Genomic DNA, 18,117 nt, shown 5'->3' with positions numbered 1-18,117 from the left:
AAAGTTTCTTCACTTTTTTAATGTTTTGAGATTATTTTATCTTGAAATTGGCATCAAAGATGCACTAAAACCTTGAAATTTTAGTATCCTGTCCTTGGCTCATTCAAAGCAGGGCCTGGAAATAAGAAGGAGGAGCTATCCACTGAGTTATTTTTCTGTGTGAACTTGGCAATAAAATGTATGACTTTAGAACTCCGTGCCAGCCTTTGGGTTATGCGGGTCTCATGTCTCACAAATTGGGTGTCTTTGCACTTATATCTTTAGTCAACAAATACTTGTAAATCACAGTAGTACATCAGATAGTATACAAAGGTGATATAAAGAAGTCACAGGCTTGCTGTTGACCTTAAACAGCTAGACGTCTAGAGAACTTCCACTAAGAACATAAAATAGACTACTTAGCGAGATATTGAAATGCAAATACATACCAATAAGACAGAAAATTTTTCAAAGGAAGATTCTCTTAGTATACATGTGTAGTAAAGTATAGAATGCCCTTTTAGTTTACACTTTCAGTTGTATGGGAAAATAGATGTTATAATAAAACTATCCCGTATGAACCAAATTCTGAATTTATTTTTACCAAAAATGCATTGAAAGTGTTACTCAGCTGACAGATTACATTCTCTGAAGACAGTGCAATTGAATTGCACAAATTATAACATTTAAAAGGTCATACATTTGGAAATAAAATATAATTTCTATTCATAGTTTCAAGAAGAAATCAGCAAATACTTAAAACTAATTGAAAATACTACATATACCAAAATATGCAATACATATAAACAATAATTTTAATATATGCAATAATTTTATATGCATATATGAAATTATGTATATATCCAATGTCAGAATTTAGAAAAAGAAGAGAATAAATTCAAATGTAAAAGAAAGGAAATCAGAAATGAAAGACTAGCACTTATTAAGCTAGTAAGCAAACATGAAATAAAGCAGTATGATAAAACAAATAGTAAGTTATGTGGAAAAAGTAATTAAATCTATAAGAGCTGTCAAGGGTAATAATAACTTGTACAGCTCCAAAGTATAAATAATGGAAAGGGACAAAACTACAGATTTTAAAAATATTAAAAGAATACTATGAATAACTTTACGTTGATAAACTTGAAATTTAGGAGAAATGGATGCAATCTAGAAGAAAAATCAAATCAGATTTAAGAAACAGTCAAAATCCTCCATAGTGTTAAGAAAATGGAATCAGTGATGTAAGATTTTTCACATCAGGGAAAGGTTGTTTTTAAAAGTGAATCTCACCAAATATTCTAGGAATACGCACTTCCAATTTTATATTATTTTGAAAATGAGAAAACATGGCATACCTTTAGTACAATTTATGACATGGGTATCATCTTGTAACCAAAACCAAATTAAGACAGTATGAGAAAAGACAGTATAAGAAAGTTTAAAAATACTAAACCAATTATTGATAAGTTGACTTATTTAATGCATTTAAAAAATTAACTGTTATTTTTCGAACAGGAATGCAAAATTTGCTTAAAATTTCAAAATATATAAGATCATTAACTGCATTTAAATTTTCATGAGAAAATTATAATCACCTTAATAGATGCAGACATAGGATCCAAGTAAATTCAACAAAATCAGTATTCAAAAACCCTAGAAATTTAGGAATAAAGGGAATTTCTTTAAGGTGATGAAGGCACTTGCCAAAAGTTTTATTAATGTAGCATAATTGATAATGGAGCAGTAGTAATATTCCCTTTAAAATCGGCACTGAGATAAGGAATCAGAGTGAAGTCGCTTGAGTATACACAAAACCAGAGATAACAGTTTTTTGGTTTTTAGTTGTTGTTGTTGTTTTATACTTGAAGCTCTGGGGTACATGTGCAGAAGGTGCGGGTTTGTTACATAGGTATACATGTGCCATGGTGGTTTGCTGCACCCGTCAACCCGTCATCTACATTAGATATTTCTCCTAATGCTATCCCTCACTTAGCCCCCAACCTCCTGACAGGCGCCATTGTTCAGCTCCCACTTACGAGTGAGAACATGCAGTGTTTGGTTTTCTGTTCTTGTGTTACTTTGCTAAGGATGATGGTTTCCAGCTTCATCCATGTCCCTGCAAAGGACATGAACTCATCCTTTTTTACGGCTGCATAGTATTCCATGGTGTATATGTGCCACATTTTCTTTATCCAGTCTATCATTGATGGGTATTTGGGTTGGTTCCAAATCTTTCTAATCCATTCTAATCAGTGTTCTCTAACTACATAAAGTGATTAAGGAATAGAATGATAGTATTTCTAAGAATACTTTTTGGGTCAAACAATATATATTTTTTAGACAATACTACTACCTGTTTTTTACATATTAAAATGTTAGTCCTATAAACACCTTGGAAACATTGATTAAGCTAATTACCTTCATCAACATGAATTCATCTCTGAAAAAATAATTATTGCATTAAATGGCAAATCTTATAACAATGACCATACTGCAAAGGTTAAAATAAATACAAACCTGAGTATTTATTGGAGTAAAGTTTGTTCTAAAATGTTTTTTTCAAAAAAGATAACTGTACAGCTGCCAGTCATTTAGATGAGAGTGATTAAAGTACTACCTTGGTATCAAATGCTGCCATCAACATGGTATACTTGATTCACCCTCACCTGGAGGAGTTTTCTGAATGACTTTTCTATAATCGTAATAAAGGCACTAACCTACCTGCCTTGATCTGTGTTTACAGGAATGCATGTTCATTCTTGAGTTGTGGAACAGAAAACTGAATGTTAACTGAGAATTAAAGAATTCAAAGTGTCACAAGCAGTTGGTACATTCGTGTTTACCAGAGAGATGCTGTTTAAATAAAAGGAAAATCAGTATTTTCTATTTCTTTGCAGAGTAAAAGTGAGCAAATTACTGTGCGGCATCTGACATCAGGAAACTGGGAAGTGATAAAGATCTTGGCATATGATGAAACTACTCAAAAAATGTGAGTGTTTTCAGTTCTCTAGTCAGGCTGCAAGTCAGGGTTGTCAAATGCCATCTTTGCTACTGGAATTATGTTTTGCTTACCATAGTCCTAGTCAAAACAAGCCAGCCATGGAAAGAATAACCTTTCTTTAAAGACCTCTTCCACACTTCACACAGAGACATCTTACACAGAGGCGTGTGTGCGTGCGTGTGCACACACACACACACACAGTGATTGAGATATTATGAAAAAGGATGATTTTATCGGGGAAAAAAATATGTTTCATAGTTTGATCAAAGCCCTGTGTTTGTATAGCAAAACAACTCCTGTCTGTATTTTGACAGTTTTAAAAATTCAAGTGAAGATTTAATGTGAAAATTCAGGTGAAGATTCAATGTGAATTCAAGATTCAATGTGACAATGTAACAAAATTCACAGATCACAAAAAGTAGATCGCGGTGGCTCACGCTTGTAATCCCAGCACTTTGGGAGGCCGAGGCGGGCGGATCACGAGGTCAGGAGATCGAGACCACGGTGAAACCCCGTCTCTACTAAAAATACAAACAAAAAATTAGCCGGGCGTGGTGGCGGGCGCCTGTAGTCCCAGCTACTCGGAGAGGCTGAGGCAGGAGAATGGCGTGAACCCGGGAGGCGGAGCTTGCAGTGAGCCGAGATTGCGCCACTGCACTCCAGCCTGGGCGACAGAGCGAGACTCCGTCTCAAAAAAAAAAAAAAAAAAAAAAAAAAGATCTGTGTCTAATGCTCGTGTTGTTTTCTTTCCTGAACAGTTACTTTCTGAGCACTGAATCTTCTCCCAGAGGAAGGCAGCTATACAGGTAAGCAGTGTGCAAGGATCTCCTTACACAGATTGGCTTCTCAGTGGCTATCTATGTAGCAGAAGGAAGGGAAGGAAAAATTTGAAATGTCTTTTTCAACATGGCTAGGAAGAGCCAACTTTGCATGACAAAGCTTCACACTCTTGCACCAGTCTCTCCCTTGACAGGACTGGAGACAAGGGAGCCCTGCTTGCTGCTTCCTGCTCTGCTGTCTCCTTATTCTTTTCTTCACCTGCTTTTGCAGTTTCTTAATATCTTTTTTTTGTGGCTTGTTTCTCTCAACTCTCCACATCAGAGACATTTACATATTTTCCCTTGTGCCTTCATCTTCTGCTAAGTCTCATTTTGAATTTTCAGTGCATTAATGTGGCACAGGTGAAATTTATTCTTGTACAATATAACGTTGTTGTGAACAGTTAGTCTAGTGTATCAAGCAGGAAGCTTTCCCTCTTTGTCTTGTCGTTCATAAAACCCAGTGAGATTGTTACAGGAGGAGGCATCCTTATTTAAATAAGGAACGCTCATTGCTTGCTAAAATAAAGCAATACATGGAAAATAATTACATCTGTTCAATTTTCCCAAATGCAAAACTATGCTCAAAAACAGGCTTAAGCTCACACCTATTTAGTATTAAAATGTCTCCTCACTCAGAAAGCTTTCACCAGGATCTCACAAGAATGACTTTTACTTTTGGCTGGCAAGCAACCTATTAATTCTAGACTTTATATACATGTTCTAATTTCCATTTCGCAGATCCATTTTTAAAGTGTCAAAACTACCATGACATATTTTCAGGGGAAATTCATCATGTTTGAAGAAGTGTCACCACTAATTCTTACCGAGTAGTATTGACTTTCCTTTGAGAGTAAAAATGCATGTTTAAAGTACCCCAACTTCCTCTACATCACCCCCCACACTCTTATTTATACACAATTTGCTTTCATCAGAAGCAACCTTGTCCTTTAAATCACCTTTCTTAATACATCATTTTTATATTCTTAGTTTGTTCTCTTGGACCTCCTGGAACCCATGTTCTTAATTCTGACTTCCAGGAAGCAAAGCTATTTATATAGAGATAGTGATTTGAATTTTGGATTTGGGATCTTTATCAAAGTACTGGTCACTTTTTCTTTTGGTGACCTAAAGCTTATCTTTCTTGAAACATACATTATGATTGATATCAGTAGCCATAAACTGTAGCTTAGAGAGGCAGAATCACTTTATATCTTATAAAACTCCCATTTTATAAAACTCAAAGAAAAATGACAGCATCAGAAAATTAGACTCGGTCAAGTTCAGCAAATGGAGCTGCCTCAATCTTTCTTTCCATGATTAGTCTAAAATGTGATTTGAATCATAATGACTTCTTAGATTTGTGTGCTTGTCTTATCTCTCTAGTGACTGAGGCAGAACAGTCAATATATCTCTGACATGTACTAGTGTAGTCGACAGTGTTATAAAGAAAATGTAGTACCAATAAATTTTCCCTTAAATAGCTCATCAAATGCCAGTTGGCTTGACTGTAAGATAATGTTAGTGTTTGACCCAGAAAATGCAATCAATGTCTTGCCCAGGCTATAAAAATGATCATTGGTTGACTTAATATATGGCACTAGGCACCCCTGCAGGAGTAGGACTGCTATTGTAGTCATTGTTACTTTCTTTGTCTCAAAATTTGCGTCTCTTTATTTCAGCAATCTCATAATCTAAATAATGAGAAAATACCACATAAATCTCCAGGGAACTTGGATTTAAAAGCTTTATGGAAGAGTAGAGAGATAAAGGTTTTAAATCTTAATATGGCACTGAATAGCTGTATGCAACTGGGATACTTTCTAAGCTTTTCTGTGGTAAAAATTGTACAATATTGTGAATGTAATTAATGAAACTGAATTGTACACTTAGAAATGCTTGAAATGACAAATGTTATGTTATACAGGTTTAACCTAAATTTTATAAAATGAAAAAAATTGACTGTGAATATTTCATAAGTTATCATGAGTGAAACTAATATGATTTGTGCTTAGTATATATTGATTGTTTTGACTATTATAAGAAAATTTTTGGATTGTGATAATCTCACAGTGTTTCAAATATGGAATTGTGATTTTGTGAACTGTTTCTTGTATCTGCCTTAACACCCCTGTTCCAATCCCCACACCTACAGCATATTGCACATCAAAATCAATGTGAATATTATTCATTTGTAAATATACAACCAAAAATCATGTTTCATTCCAAAATGAAATTGAGACCTTTTGTCTGATCAAGTTTTTTTAAAGGTATTCTCAACAGTGTTTTCATCCATTGACCTACCAAATTTTGCATTCAGACTTATTTATTAAACAATTCGATAAATGAAATTTAATCTTATATTAATTTCTCAACTCCTGTAACCTTAAGCACCATTATTGTAAAATAAAAATGGTGATGACTCTTCTTTTTACCACCTCATTATCTCAAAGTATGTATTGTTGTTAGTGTTATATGTGTTATAATACAAATGTAACTTTTTTTAAATCAGTAATTTTTCTGCAAGTAAATGATGGGGAAAATTTGGCACTGATCCCAATTTCTAATGTTTAGAATGTTTAATTTAGAAAATCATGAGCTTGATTTTTTTGTTTGACTTGTGGAAATATGCATTCCTTCTTTCAATTAGTGTGTATCAAATATTGAATAATCTCTGTGGGAAATTCCCTTTAAGACTTTACACAGAAATATCTATTAAAAATGCAAAAAACAGTAAGTTAATTTGAGTTCCATTGAAATCAATTCTTTGTTTATAGCCATACATACAAGCACACATATTACATACATAAAATAATACATAATTTTAATTTTAATAGATTAAGAAAAATGTGTATGTTTTAACATTACTAATAGAAGTTGACTTTTTATGTATAGGGTTGATTCATAGTTTACAATGAACCTCTATGCAAGCACCGATGTAACTCCCCTGTTTATATTATATTTAAATATGAACACCACACATTCAAGTGCCTAGAATAGTAGCATTTCTATAATAACTTCCTTTTTCTTTCTCCAGTGCTTCTACTGAAGGATCATTGAATCGCCAGTGCATTTCATGTAATTTCATGAAAGAACAGTGTACATATTTTGATGCCAGTTTTAGTCCCATGAATCAACATTTCTTATTATTCTGTGAAGGTAAGATAATACAGGAATTCTGATATAATGTATTTTATTCATGGTATTTGATCAATAGCTGTTGGTATCAGCAACTATTACTCTAGATGATTTCATAATCTTAATTTATAAATTTTCGTTAATCCTAAGTACATTATATATAGATTTACTGAGACACAATTTTTTACATATTTTGTAGAGAAATAAAAAATGAGAATAAGTCAATAAACATGTACACATAATTAATAAGTGCTATTTGAACATGAGCAACTTTAAAAGGTGAATAAATATATTTATATCAGCGAGGCCATGCCACAATCATAGACTAATTTACCTAGTCTTTAGGAAAAGTAATAGTCTAGTCTTCTTGTTAAAACAATGCTTTGGTTGTCAAGAGATTTAAGATCTATGGAAATTTAGGACCTATGGAAACTGAATTCCCCTGCTTCAGAGTTCTTCAGTTCTGGGCAATTACATTCACCATTATTACTTCTTCTATCTTGTAACAATATGCGTAGTCTTACATGTTTATACAGTATCTCTACAATATATTCATAGAAATCATTTTTCTTTTAATATGATACTGTATTTTCCAGAGATTAAATAGAATTCATGTGTCCTCTTATAATATGAGGAGTTGAGTGCCACTACTGCGGCTGGTATATTAAGCTGTCATTTTTTAAGACACAATGAGAGATATACCAAGAGTTACTTTTTAACATTGTTTTTCTGTTGATATATGAAATGAAGTAATCAAAAAAGAAGTCCTTGTTTAATGACACCAGGAAAAAAAAAAAAAACAAAAAAACATTAGTTTTAGATGGGAATCCTTAGAGAAGTGAAATTTCAAGATAACTTTTTACAGTAACAAATTAGCTAGTGTATTTTAAATATTTGAAGATTATGTTTAATATATTTTTAAATTAATATATAATTACCACCCAATTTTAAACCTTTCTTATGGATGAACTATTTCAAATATGCATGCTTTCTTTTTTGGCTGAGTGGCAAATAGAATTTGATCTTGGATCAGTGGATAAGGGGTGAAAGGGTCGTGAATCAGCTTTCTGAACATCACTGGCTAGTCTATAAAAGACTAGAGATAAAGAGAAAGCATGTAGAATTGGCTAAAAACATAGAAATATGGCACATGGATACATATGTAACAAACCTGCACATTGTGCACATGTACCCTAAAACTTAGAGTACAATAAAAAAAACCCGTAGAAATATAGAGCATTTGCGGGAAGAGAGAATCTTAACAGTAATCTCTGCAAATAGTTGCCTTCTCATATATTCTTACCCTTCTGAATAAAATGCTTATAAATAGGAATGAAAGCTAGTTATCTGGTTTCTGTTTTGTTATGTTTTAACCACGAAGTGCTTCCATTTGGGGGAAAAAAACTTTTATGTAAGCTTTCTAATTATTATTACTTAGACGTTTTTAAAAATATTTATACACATATTTTTAAATTCCAGGTCCAAGGGTCCCAGTGGTCAGCCTACATAGTACGGACAACCCAGCAAGTGAGTACACAAGAAGACAATTAAGAATAGTTATGGTTGGCATTAGTCTTAGACATCATGTTATCTATTCTGAGTCATATCCTCTATAAATTATTCTTCAAAAAATCCCCACCATGAGGAAAGCTGTATGTATACCATCAACTTGACCTTATGTATGTAAGAGAAACAGTAAAGCAAGAGATGTGAACCATGTTACAGGCGGGAGGTGAATCTCATATGCCCGAAATAGGATATCTACTACCTAAATCAAATAGAGTTATTGATGAAACAGGTACATTTTAGCTTACTGGCCTCTTAATGTTCTGGTGCATTCTTGCCTGGGCCTCACATAAGTTATTCTTCCAGAATAACCTTTTGAAGACATTTCAGAAAATTATGAATAATTTGTTATTTTATATATTTTCTATCTTGTTTGTTCCAGATATCCAGGTTCTTCTAGTTTTGAATATGCACTTTTTCTTTTATGCATTTATTCATTTGTATATTTGTTAAGAGATCACCTATTTTGTCAAACAACGTGACAGAGTCAGAGGGTACATTGAAAGGGTGTCGTGTTCAAGAACTTACAGTAAAGTAGATAAATAAATGCATGATTGAGCTTATCTTAAAAATGAATAACCAGATTTCATCCTGCCTTCCTTTCTCTTTCCTTTCTTCCATGTTTGTATCCTTCTTTCATTTTTTAAGTTTTATTTAATCAGTGCTTCTATTCTGTGATGAATTCACATAGCTACTGTAATCTAATAATGGCTCATATTTATTGACTCATTTAAACTTCGGAACACCTCTGAGATAGTTAATTTGATTATCCCTTTTTACAGGTGAGAAAAATTAGTCTAAAAGAGGTTAAGTATTAATAACTTGGCCAGAGTCATACTAATAAATGGCAGAACCAGGGATCAAATGAGACAGTCTGACTCGAGAATAGGGTTTGTAATTCACTACAATATAATAGCTACTTTTTCTATTGTGCTTTTGCCTCTTGCATTGCATACTCTTATTTAAGTAGGAGTCAGTTAGGTGACTTGACTTAGAAGATATATAGGTAAAAAAGTGTAAAGTTGAATGACAAATATCATTTTGAGAAAACAGACCAAGACCATTTATATTCTTCAAATAATGTCATATGGACACTTAGTGCATGCCCTAGGCAACAAGAAATTTCTAAGTTTGTGTTGGGGTTTTGTGTGGCTGGAAGATGGTTTAGCATACATTTTAGTTTCTATTTATTTCATTATTTCCATCTTCAGTGTAAACCTTAAAAAGGTAATGTTAAGCAAATCAAATATATTCAATATTAACTCTAACAGCAACAATAATGATCATAGACAGTATGCTTGATAAAATGGAAAGAAGGTTGAATCTCATAGATAGAACAGTCAGTGTATAAAATAAGTCTATCACATGCTTTTTGTGGGATCCAAGACAGTGTGTTAACATCTCATAAGTTCAATGTCCTCCCAGGCAAATAAACAAATGTGTTTACAGTGAAGATGAGTAATATTCATGACATATAGGACACACTTAATCAATAACTATTTGTGTTACACTGTATATCTTGCCTTTAACAAAGGGTGATTAAAAATCTTCCAGTCTGATTTTAATTTAATTTTATCCTATTGTTACAAGGCAATGTCTTTTCTAATAACTTCTGCTGCAAATTACAAAACATTTCTGTCTAAGGGAAATCATGTTGTTTTCCTGTTCAGAAGCCAATCATGATTGTCTCAAGGTCAACAAAAACAAGAAAAGGCTATGAATAGTGGCCAAGTGCTTAATTTTCTTTTCAAAGGATAATTACTTAGGGAGATAAAATTTATAGTCAATGGCAAGTAAATCTTTGGGTCAATAATAGCAAATATAGGAATGAGTAAGTCATAACTCCTTTTGGGGCCACATGAAGTAGAATAGTGCATGCAGAGAAAATTTAAAAAAGAAAAAGGAAAATATTTAACAAGCATGGAAAACCTTTAAACCCACTAGTAATCAAAGAAATGCAGAAGAAACTACTGCCATGTAATTTTTCCTAACAAATTAATAACATTAAAAATTTACATTACTAATAAAGATAGAATGTGGTAGAAATGTTAATTATAACATATTAAAAATAATAGTCAAAACTTAACTCTTTTTTTTTTTTTTTTTCTGAGACAGAGTTTCACTCTTGTTGCCCAGGCTGGAGTGCAATGGTGTGATCTCAGCTCACCGCAACCTCCACCTCCTGGGTTCAAGCAATTCTCCTGCCTCAGCCCCCCCAAGTAGCTGGGATTACAGGCATGCATCACCATGCCCAGCTAATTTTGTATTTTTAGTAGAGACGGGGTTTCTCCGTGTTGGTCATGCTGGTCTCGAACGCACAACCTCAGGTGATCTGCCAGCCTCAGCCTCCCAAAGTGCTGAGATTATAGCCGTGAGCCACCATGCCTAGCAAAAACTTAATTCTTTTGTATCTTTTTTCATTTTTGTAGTTTATACTGAGAAAATAATTCTAAATGGAGAATATTATGACAAAGCTATTGAAAATAGAAAAAGACATTATAAATAACAAATAATGGGAGTCCGTAAATAAATTTTAATGGAATATTACTCAGTGCCCTGGGCATCTTCCATTTGTTTTTTCAGAACCACTTTTAACTCTCAATTCTTCTCTTCGATACTCTCCGGCCTAGAAGTACTTTCTATAGATGACTTAGGTTCTGTTGCCCCATGGCTTCCAACTGGATTCAACCAAAGGAAATCTTGTAGGCAACTGGAAAGAGGGAGAAAACTGCTCTGGGTTGTTTATTCCACCAGCCCTGTTCCTATGGAGGAACAACAAGTTGGCTGTGACCTTTAGCTGAAGGGAATCTTCACCCTTGACCTTCAGGCCCAGCCACTGTTTTCTTGAAGTTTTCTTTTTTCTCTGTGTTTCTGCCACGTTTTGGTATCAGAATCATGCTGAGCTCATAGAATGAGTTGGATAGGAATCCCTTCCCCTTGATTTTTTGGATTGGCTTCAGTAGGATTAGTGGCAGCTCTTCTTTATACATCTTGTAGAATTTGAATATGAATCCATCTGGTTCCGGCCTTTTTCTAGTTGGTAGGTCTTTTATTACTGATTTAATTTCATAAATCATTATTGGTCTGTTCAGGGTTTCAATTTCTCCCTGGTCCAGTCTTGAAAGGGTGTGTATGTCCAGGAATTTATCAACTTCTTGTAGGTTTTTTAGTTTGTGGGCATAGAGGCACTCATGATCGTCTCTGAAGGCTTTTTGTATTTCCATGGGGTCAGTGGTAATGTCTCCTTTGTCATTTCTGATTGTGTTTATTTGAATTTTCTCTCTCTTTTATTAGACTATCTAGCAGTCTATTAATTGTATTTATACTTTCGAAGAACCAACTTTTGATTTTGTTGATCTTTTTTATGCTTTTTCACGTATTCATTTCATTCAGTTCAGCTCTGATTTGGGTTGCTTTTTTTTCCCTCCTGTAGCTTTGGGATTGGTTTGCTCTTGTTTTTCTAGTTTCTCTGAGTGAATATTCACCATTTTTTAAGCATTTAAAATTAAATGCTTAGGATAGCTTCTTTGGAAATATACTAATGTTTAAATAATCAGAGTTTCTTTACATTTTAAACATGTAAAAAACCTCTTAGAACATCTAGTCTTCCAGATATATATATTTAGGGGAAGATATTTACTTACAAAAGAGGTAGTTTGATGTGCCTGAGATTACACATAGACAGCATAGTCCAATGGGAGAAACATAAAATTACGTGCTTATAACAGTCTATGATTATTTCTCTAGTAAAAGTGCACACAGTTCAGGACAAGAGGAAGTCAATGAGAAGACATTTTCAGAAAAACAAGTGTGTATATACAAACATAAGAACGCATAAAGATGTTCACATTTGCAAGATAAACATTGTTCATCATGGCTGGAACAAAACATTTACTAAAAAAGAAAAACTATATGAGGCCAGACGGTCAGACTGGAATTGGATTATAACTCTTATTTTTTTCTAAGTAGTTTGGATTCAATCATATTGGTTCAATGATAAACCTTTGACATTTTAAATTTGTTTTATTCTGTCCATGGAGTAACTGGAAATAGACCTGATTCCCTTTTTTCCCTTAATAAAAAAAAAAAAGAAAGAAAAAAGAAAACTGGACAAAATATACAAATCAACTGTTTCCAGACATTTGACAATAGCCAGCATGGGTCTCTGATCCCTGAAAAAAGGAAACAAGTAAAATTAGTGTTGTGAGTTCTCTGGCTTTCTTGTTAACAGAAATTTCTGAACTCCAATGCAATAAGGAATAAACTAATCATAATACAATGATATCCCTGAGTTGAGGAGACAGAAAATGATATTCAGAAAGATTGAAGCTTATGGAATGTTGAGGAATGGTATGGAATTTTATGGAATTGAGGCTTATGGGAAGATGGAACTGGAAATGAAGAAGCCACCTGGAGAAAGACATGTGCACAGGGCTGGAAGAGGGATCACCCTGAATGGGCTGCTGAAAATACCTAGCTGAGTATGCATAGGAAGATGCTTCATGAGTGTGGGCAATGCCGGAGCTCACAGAGTGGTGGGAGGTGCTCAAGTTATAATCAGCAGAGTAGTGGAACATTTAGAGGAGATCCCAGAAGTGTCCTGCCTTTTGTAGTGCTAAACTAGCCATAGAGCAAAGGTCATTCAAATACACACTAAAAATATTTCTTTAAAAGTCTTGAAACGGTCAACCTGCCTACAACATATGACAGAACAAAGTCCAACAATTGTTAAAAGATCACAACAAAACTCAGGCTTTCAAAATGTAAATGTCACAATGGTCGATATCTAATAAAAAATTACTAGCTTTGTGAAGAAAGTAGAAAATATAACTCATAAATAAGAGAAAGATTAGTGAATAGAAACAGACTCAGAAATGACAGAGATGATGGAAATCACTGGCAAATACAGTAAATTAGCTGTTACAAATACATAAAGCCATCAAGAAAAGAATGAATGCAGAGAGAAAACAATGAGAATATATTTTTATAAAAGAACTTTGTGAATTTAAAATAAAATATTTGAAATATAAACTTCACTGGAAAATACTAAAAACAGATTAGAGGCTGCAGAAGAAAAGATCAGTGGACTTGAAACAGTATCAGTAGAAACTTTGACACAAATAGAAAAAGGATGAAGAAAGTAGAACCTAAATTAAGCATAGGCCAATAGCTACATCTATCATATTTGTAATTAGAGTCAGAATGGGGCAAGGAGACTTGCAAAAAATATTTGATGCAATAATGGCCAATAATTTTCTAAATCTGATGAAAAAGTTAAAGTTCAACATAACGAAAGCAAGATAAATGTCAATAAAACCACACTAGCACACATCATGTGCAAATTATACAAAACCAATGATAAAGAAAAAAATTTTAAATCATCAGAAATTAAAAGACACATTACATCTACATATTATACACATAGTAAAAACGAATGACTACAGACATGTCATCAGAAAAAAGCAAACCAAAAGACAATAGAACAAAATACTGCAAATGCTGATGGAAAACCAAACTGAACTAAACAAAAATCCTTAACAGAAAAACAAACCTAGAAGATATTTCTCACTTAAAAATGAAAACAAAAAGAAAGTTTCAAGAAGAAAATAAGAGAGAATGTTCTGTCATTAAACTTGCTCTTCTAAATAACAAATTGATCAATAAAAAATAATTAGAAAATATTTTGAGCCAAAGGAAAATAAAAACACAACAGATCCCAATTTAGGGGTTACTACAGTTGTGATTAGAAAGAAATGTATGATTCTAACTTATTGTATAAAAACAAAAGTTTTAAAATTGATAATCTCCTCTTTCACCTTAAGAAACCAGAAAAAGAAGAGCAAATTAAAACAAAGTTGAAAGGAGATAAAAAATGAGTAAGAAGGAAATAAATGATATTGAAAATAGACTAGCAGTAGAGAAAATATATGAAACCAAAAGTTGCTTTCCTGAAGAGATCAATAAAGTTGGCAAAATTCTAGCGAGAGACATGAAGAAAAAGAGAAAAATTTAATGCGATTAATAAAAGAGATGATGTCTATACAAATGCTCTAGATATTAGAATGACAATAGTGAAACATTATAAGTAATTTTATGCCAGTAAATTTGACATCTTAGATGAAATGGAAAAATTCCTTAAAAGACACAAATCACTAAACATTCACACGAGAAGACATACAATATATAAATATGCCATTAATATTCTCCTCACAAAGAAAACTCCAGTTTCAGCTAGCTTCACTGGTGCATTCTATGCAACATTTTTTTTTTTTATTGTACTTTAAGTTTTAGGATACATGTGCACAATGTGCAGGTTTGTTACGTATGTATGCATGTGCCATGTTGGTGTGCTGCACCCATTAACTCATCATTTAGCATTAGGTGTATCTCCTAATGCTGTCCCTCCCCGCTCCCACCACCCCACAACAGTCCCCAGAGTGTGATGTTCCCCTACCTGTGTCCATGTGTTCTCATTGTTCGATTCCCACCTATGAGTGAGAACATGCGGTGTTTGGTTTTTTGTCCTTGCGATAGTTTACTGAGAATGATGATTTCCAGTTTCATCCATGTCCCTAAAAAGGATATGAACTCATCATTTTTTATGGCTGCATAGTATTCCATGGTGTATATGTGCCACATTTTCTTAATCCAGTCTATCATTGTTGGACATTTGGGTTGGTTCCAAGTCTTTGCTGTTGTGAATAGTGCCGCAGTAAACATATGTGTGCAGCAACATTTAATAAATTAATACCAAGCTTACACAAACTCTTTTTAAAAATTTAAGGCAGGCTGGGCGCGGTGGCTCACGCCTGTAATCCCAGCACTTTGGGAGGCCCGAGGTGGGCGGATCACGAGGTCAGGAGATGGAAACCATCCTGGCTAACACAGTGAAACCCCCTCTCTATCGAAAATACAAAAAAAATAGTCAGGCATGGTGGCGGGCACCTGTAGTCCCTGCTCTTTGGGAGGCTGAGGTAGGAGAATGGTGTGAACCCGCGAGGCGGAGCTTGCAGTGAGCTGAGATCGAGCCACTGCACTCGAGCCTGGGCAACAGACAGAGACTATGTCTCAAAAAAAAAAAAAATATATATATATATATTCATCTAATATATATATATATTTATTTATTTATGGCAAGTATTGACCAGATTCCAAATCCAGACATATATATTAGGAGGACAAAAAACAAGATCAAATTTTCTCATGAATTTAGATGCAAAACACCTTAACTAAATAATAGCAAGTGAAACCTAGCAATTATAGAAAGTATAATTTATTATGACCATATTGGGTTTACCCAAAGATTCTATGTTTACTGTAACCTTCAACAAACAATGTAATTCACCGTAATTCACCATATTACACTGACACCTCAAAGAATTTTTTAAAAAATTGAAAATTTTGGCAAACAATAATAATAATCAATCAATAGTAATTCCTAATCAAGATAAGATAGAAAAGAAATTCCTGAACTTCATGAATGACGTCTGTAAAAATACTACAGCTGACATCATGCTTAATGGTGAAAGAATGATGTTTCTCCCTGAGGACTGGGAAAGTCAAGAATGTTCTCACTCCTTCTGTGCAACATAGTAGTAGAGGACTTAGCCAGTAAAATGGGTAAGACAAAGAAATATATGCAGAAAAACTGTGTTTATTTGCAGAAGACATACTGTGTACAAAACAAAAAGCAAGGATACAAAAAATTGTGGAACATACACACAATAAACTATTGAAGATAAGTGAATTTATCATGGTTACATCTGTCGTCCAATACACAAAATTCAACTGTTTCATCAAAGAAAATGCAAGATTTAAGAGTATTTTTAAAATGCTGTTTAAAGTAACATCAAAAATCCATGGATTATCTAGGAATAAATCTAATAAAAATAAATACCTCCTCTATAAATCTATATAATACTGCTGGGAGAAATTAAAGTCTCAAATTTCCACAGACACAGACATATATATATATATATGTATACAATATGTACAAATGGATATATATGTATACAATATGTATACATATGCAAACATATATATGAGTGTATATATATTTATGGATTAAAAGGCTCACTATTTTTATGATGTAAAGTCTCTCCAAATAGATCTACAAATTTAATACAATGCATGTGCATCAAAATTCCAGCAAGTTACTGATGTCCACTTGATGTTTTATCAAATTTTTTGATGTTTCATTTTCGATATTTCTCTATTACTATATTTTCAGGGTCATTACTCTTTTCTTCTGCAGTGCCTAATATTTTATTAATATCACCCAGTATATTTTCATCTTAGATCATATAATTTTCATGTATTTCAGATTCTGCAGTTTTTATTTTTAGAAATATATAACATGCTCATGCTTTTTGTACCTTATTAAATACCTGAACTACAGTACAGTGTCCTCATCCTGTGTTTCTGTATCCCTTTTAATTGATATAGGTACCTAGATATTGTGAATCTCATCTCATTTGGTGCTAGATAATCTTGTATTTTGCTAAAATATTCTTAAGCAGGTTAACGATATGATCAGATTTGCATTTTGAAAACGTAAATGATAAATTTAATATAGAAGCAAATGAAAAAGTATTACTGGCATAATGAAGCTCACCTAGAAAACCGTTGTGGTAATCCAGAAGAGAAGTGATGAGTTAATCAGCACAGTGCCTGCCAAAGGGTAACAACTGGATAATTTTTTGTTGTGTCATGCTGATTCTTGTTTAATGCATAGGAGTTAGCTATTTACACTACCCTTTTTGGTTTACAGAATATTTTATATTGGAAAGTAATTCTATGCTGAAGGAAGCTATCCTGAAGAAGAAGATAGGAAAGCCAGAAATTAAAATTCTTCATATTGACGGCTATGGTAAAGTTTTGTGCATGCTGTGTTATTCAAGAACAACTTTCTCTGCGTCTTATAGTTTTACCTGTAAATGACTCTCCATCTTTAATATTTTGCTCTTTCTTTAAAAGAACTTCCTTTACAGTTGTCCCTTCCCAAAGATTTTATGGACCGAAACCAGTATGCTCTTCTGTTAATAATGTAAGTATTTTGTTTGTTTTTGAAATAAAGGAATCTAAAGATTTTATATTTTTATGTCTCACATGACAACATTTGATTCAATAAACAAGAGAAGTCCTATGTGTGTAGTTAACCAGGGCAGCTGTCTGTTGTCTAAACGCCTCTAGGAGTCCATCACTAAATCATGTATAAGGATGTGTAAATTTTTTTGAACTTCTTGCATCCCACATGCAGTTTGGTGCTACTGCCAGGAATAATGACACTAAATAGTTTGATTTGTGGGTGTCTGCTTAGCAACTACTCAAGCCCTGTGTTCTTTATCAGTTGTTTATGCAACATTGTGGAACATGTAATTCCACTGCCAAAACAATGGGTTATGTTTGTATCACTCCTATCGATTTTTCCTCCTGCATACATGGCCTGCAGAAGCTGCTCCCATGCTTAGAAAACTTGACTCAAGTTTTTTTTTATCTTTGAAATTTACTTTGAAGTTAAATATCTTTATACATTTTGTAAGGCTATATCATGACTATATAGTATTAGGCACCGAGGCCCCTAACATCTAATGCATAACTAACTTGATATTG

General features: G+C 33.4%; 1 protein-coding gene across 5 annotated transcripts in view; it reads left to right on the top strand.

The window, feature by feature from the left end:
• Positions 1 to 18,117, top strand: part of DPP10 (dipeptidyl peptidase like 10) — a 1,432,672-nt gene that overhangs the window by 1,360,031 nt on the left and 54,524 nt on the right. For all 5 annotated transcript variants that reach the window (XM_063631313.1, XM_055262569.2, XM_055262570.2 and 2 more), the window contains 6 exons: positions 2,880 to 2,971; positions 3,742 to 3,789; positions 6,839 to 6,960; positions 8,419 to 8,466; positions 17,276 to 17,374; positions 17,482 to 17,551. In XM_063631313.1, coding sequence (XP_063487383.1) covers positions 2,880 to 2,971; positions 3,742 to 3,789; positions 6,839 to 6,960; positions 8,419 to 8,466; positions 17,276 to 17,374; positions 17,482 to 17,551 — 479 coding nt within the window. The remainder of the gene's footprint in view (positions 1 to 2,879; positions 2,972 to 3,741; positions 3,790 to 6,838; positions 6,961 to 8,418; positions 8,467 to 17,275; positions 17,375 to 17,481; positions 17,552 to 18,117) is intronic.

The sequence above is a fragment of the Symphalangus syndactylus genome, chromosome 22, assembly GCF_028878055.3.
Source record: "Symphalangus syndactylus isolate Jambi chromosome 22, NHGRI_mSymSyn1-v2.1_pri, whole genome shotgun sequence".
Lineage (NCBI taxonomy): Eukaryota > Metazoa > Chordata > Mammalia > Primates > Hylobatidae > Symphalangus > Symphalangus syndactylus.
Note: the sequence above shows the minus strand (reverse complement) of the source record. Positions and strands in the feature narration are given on the sequence as shown.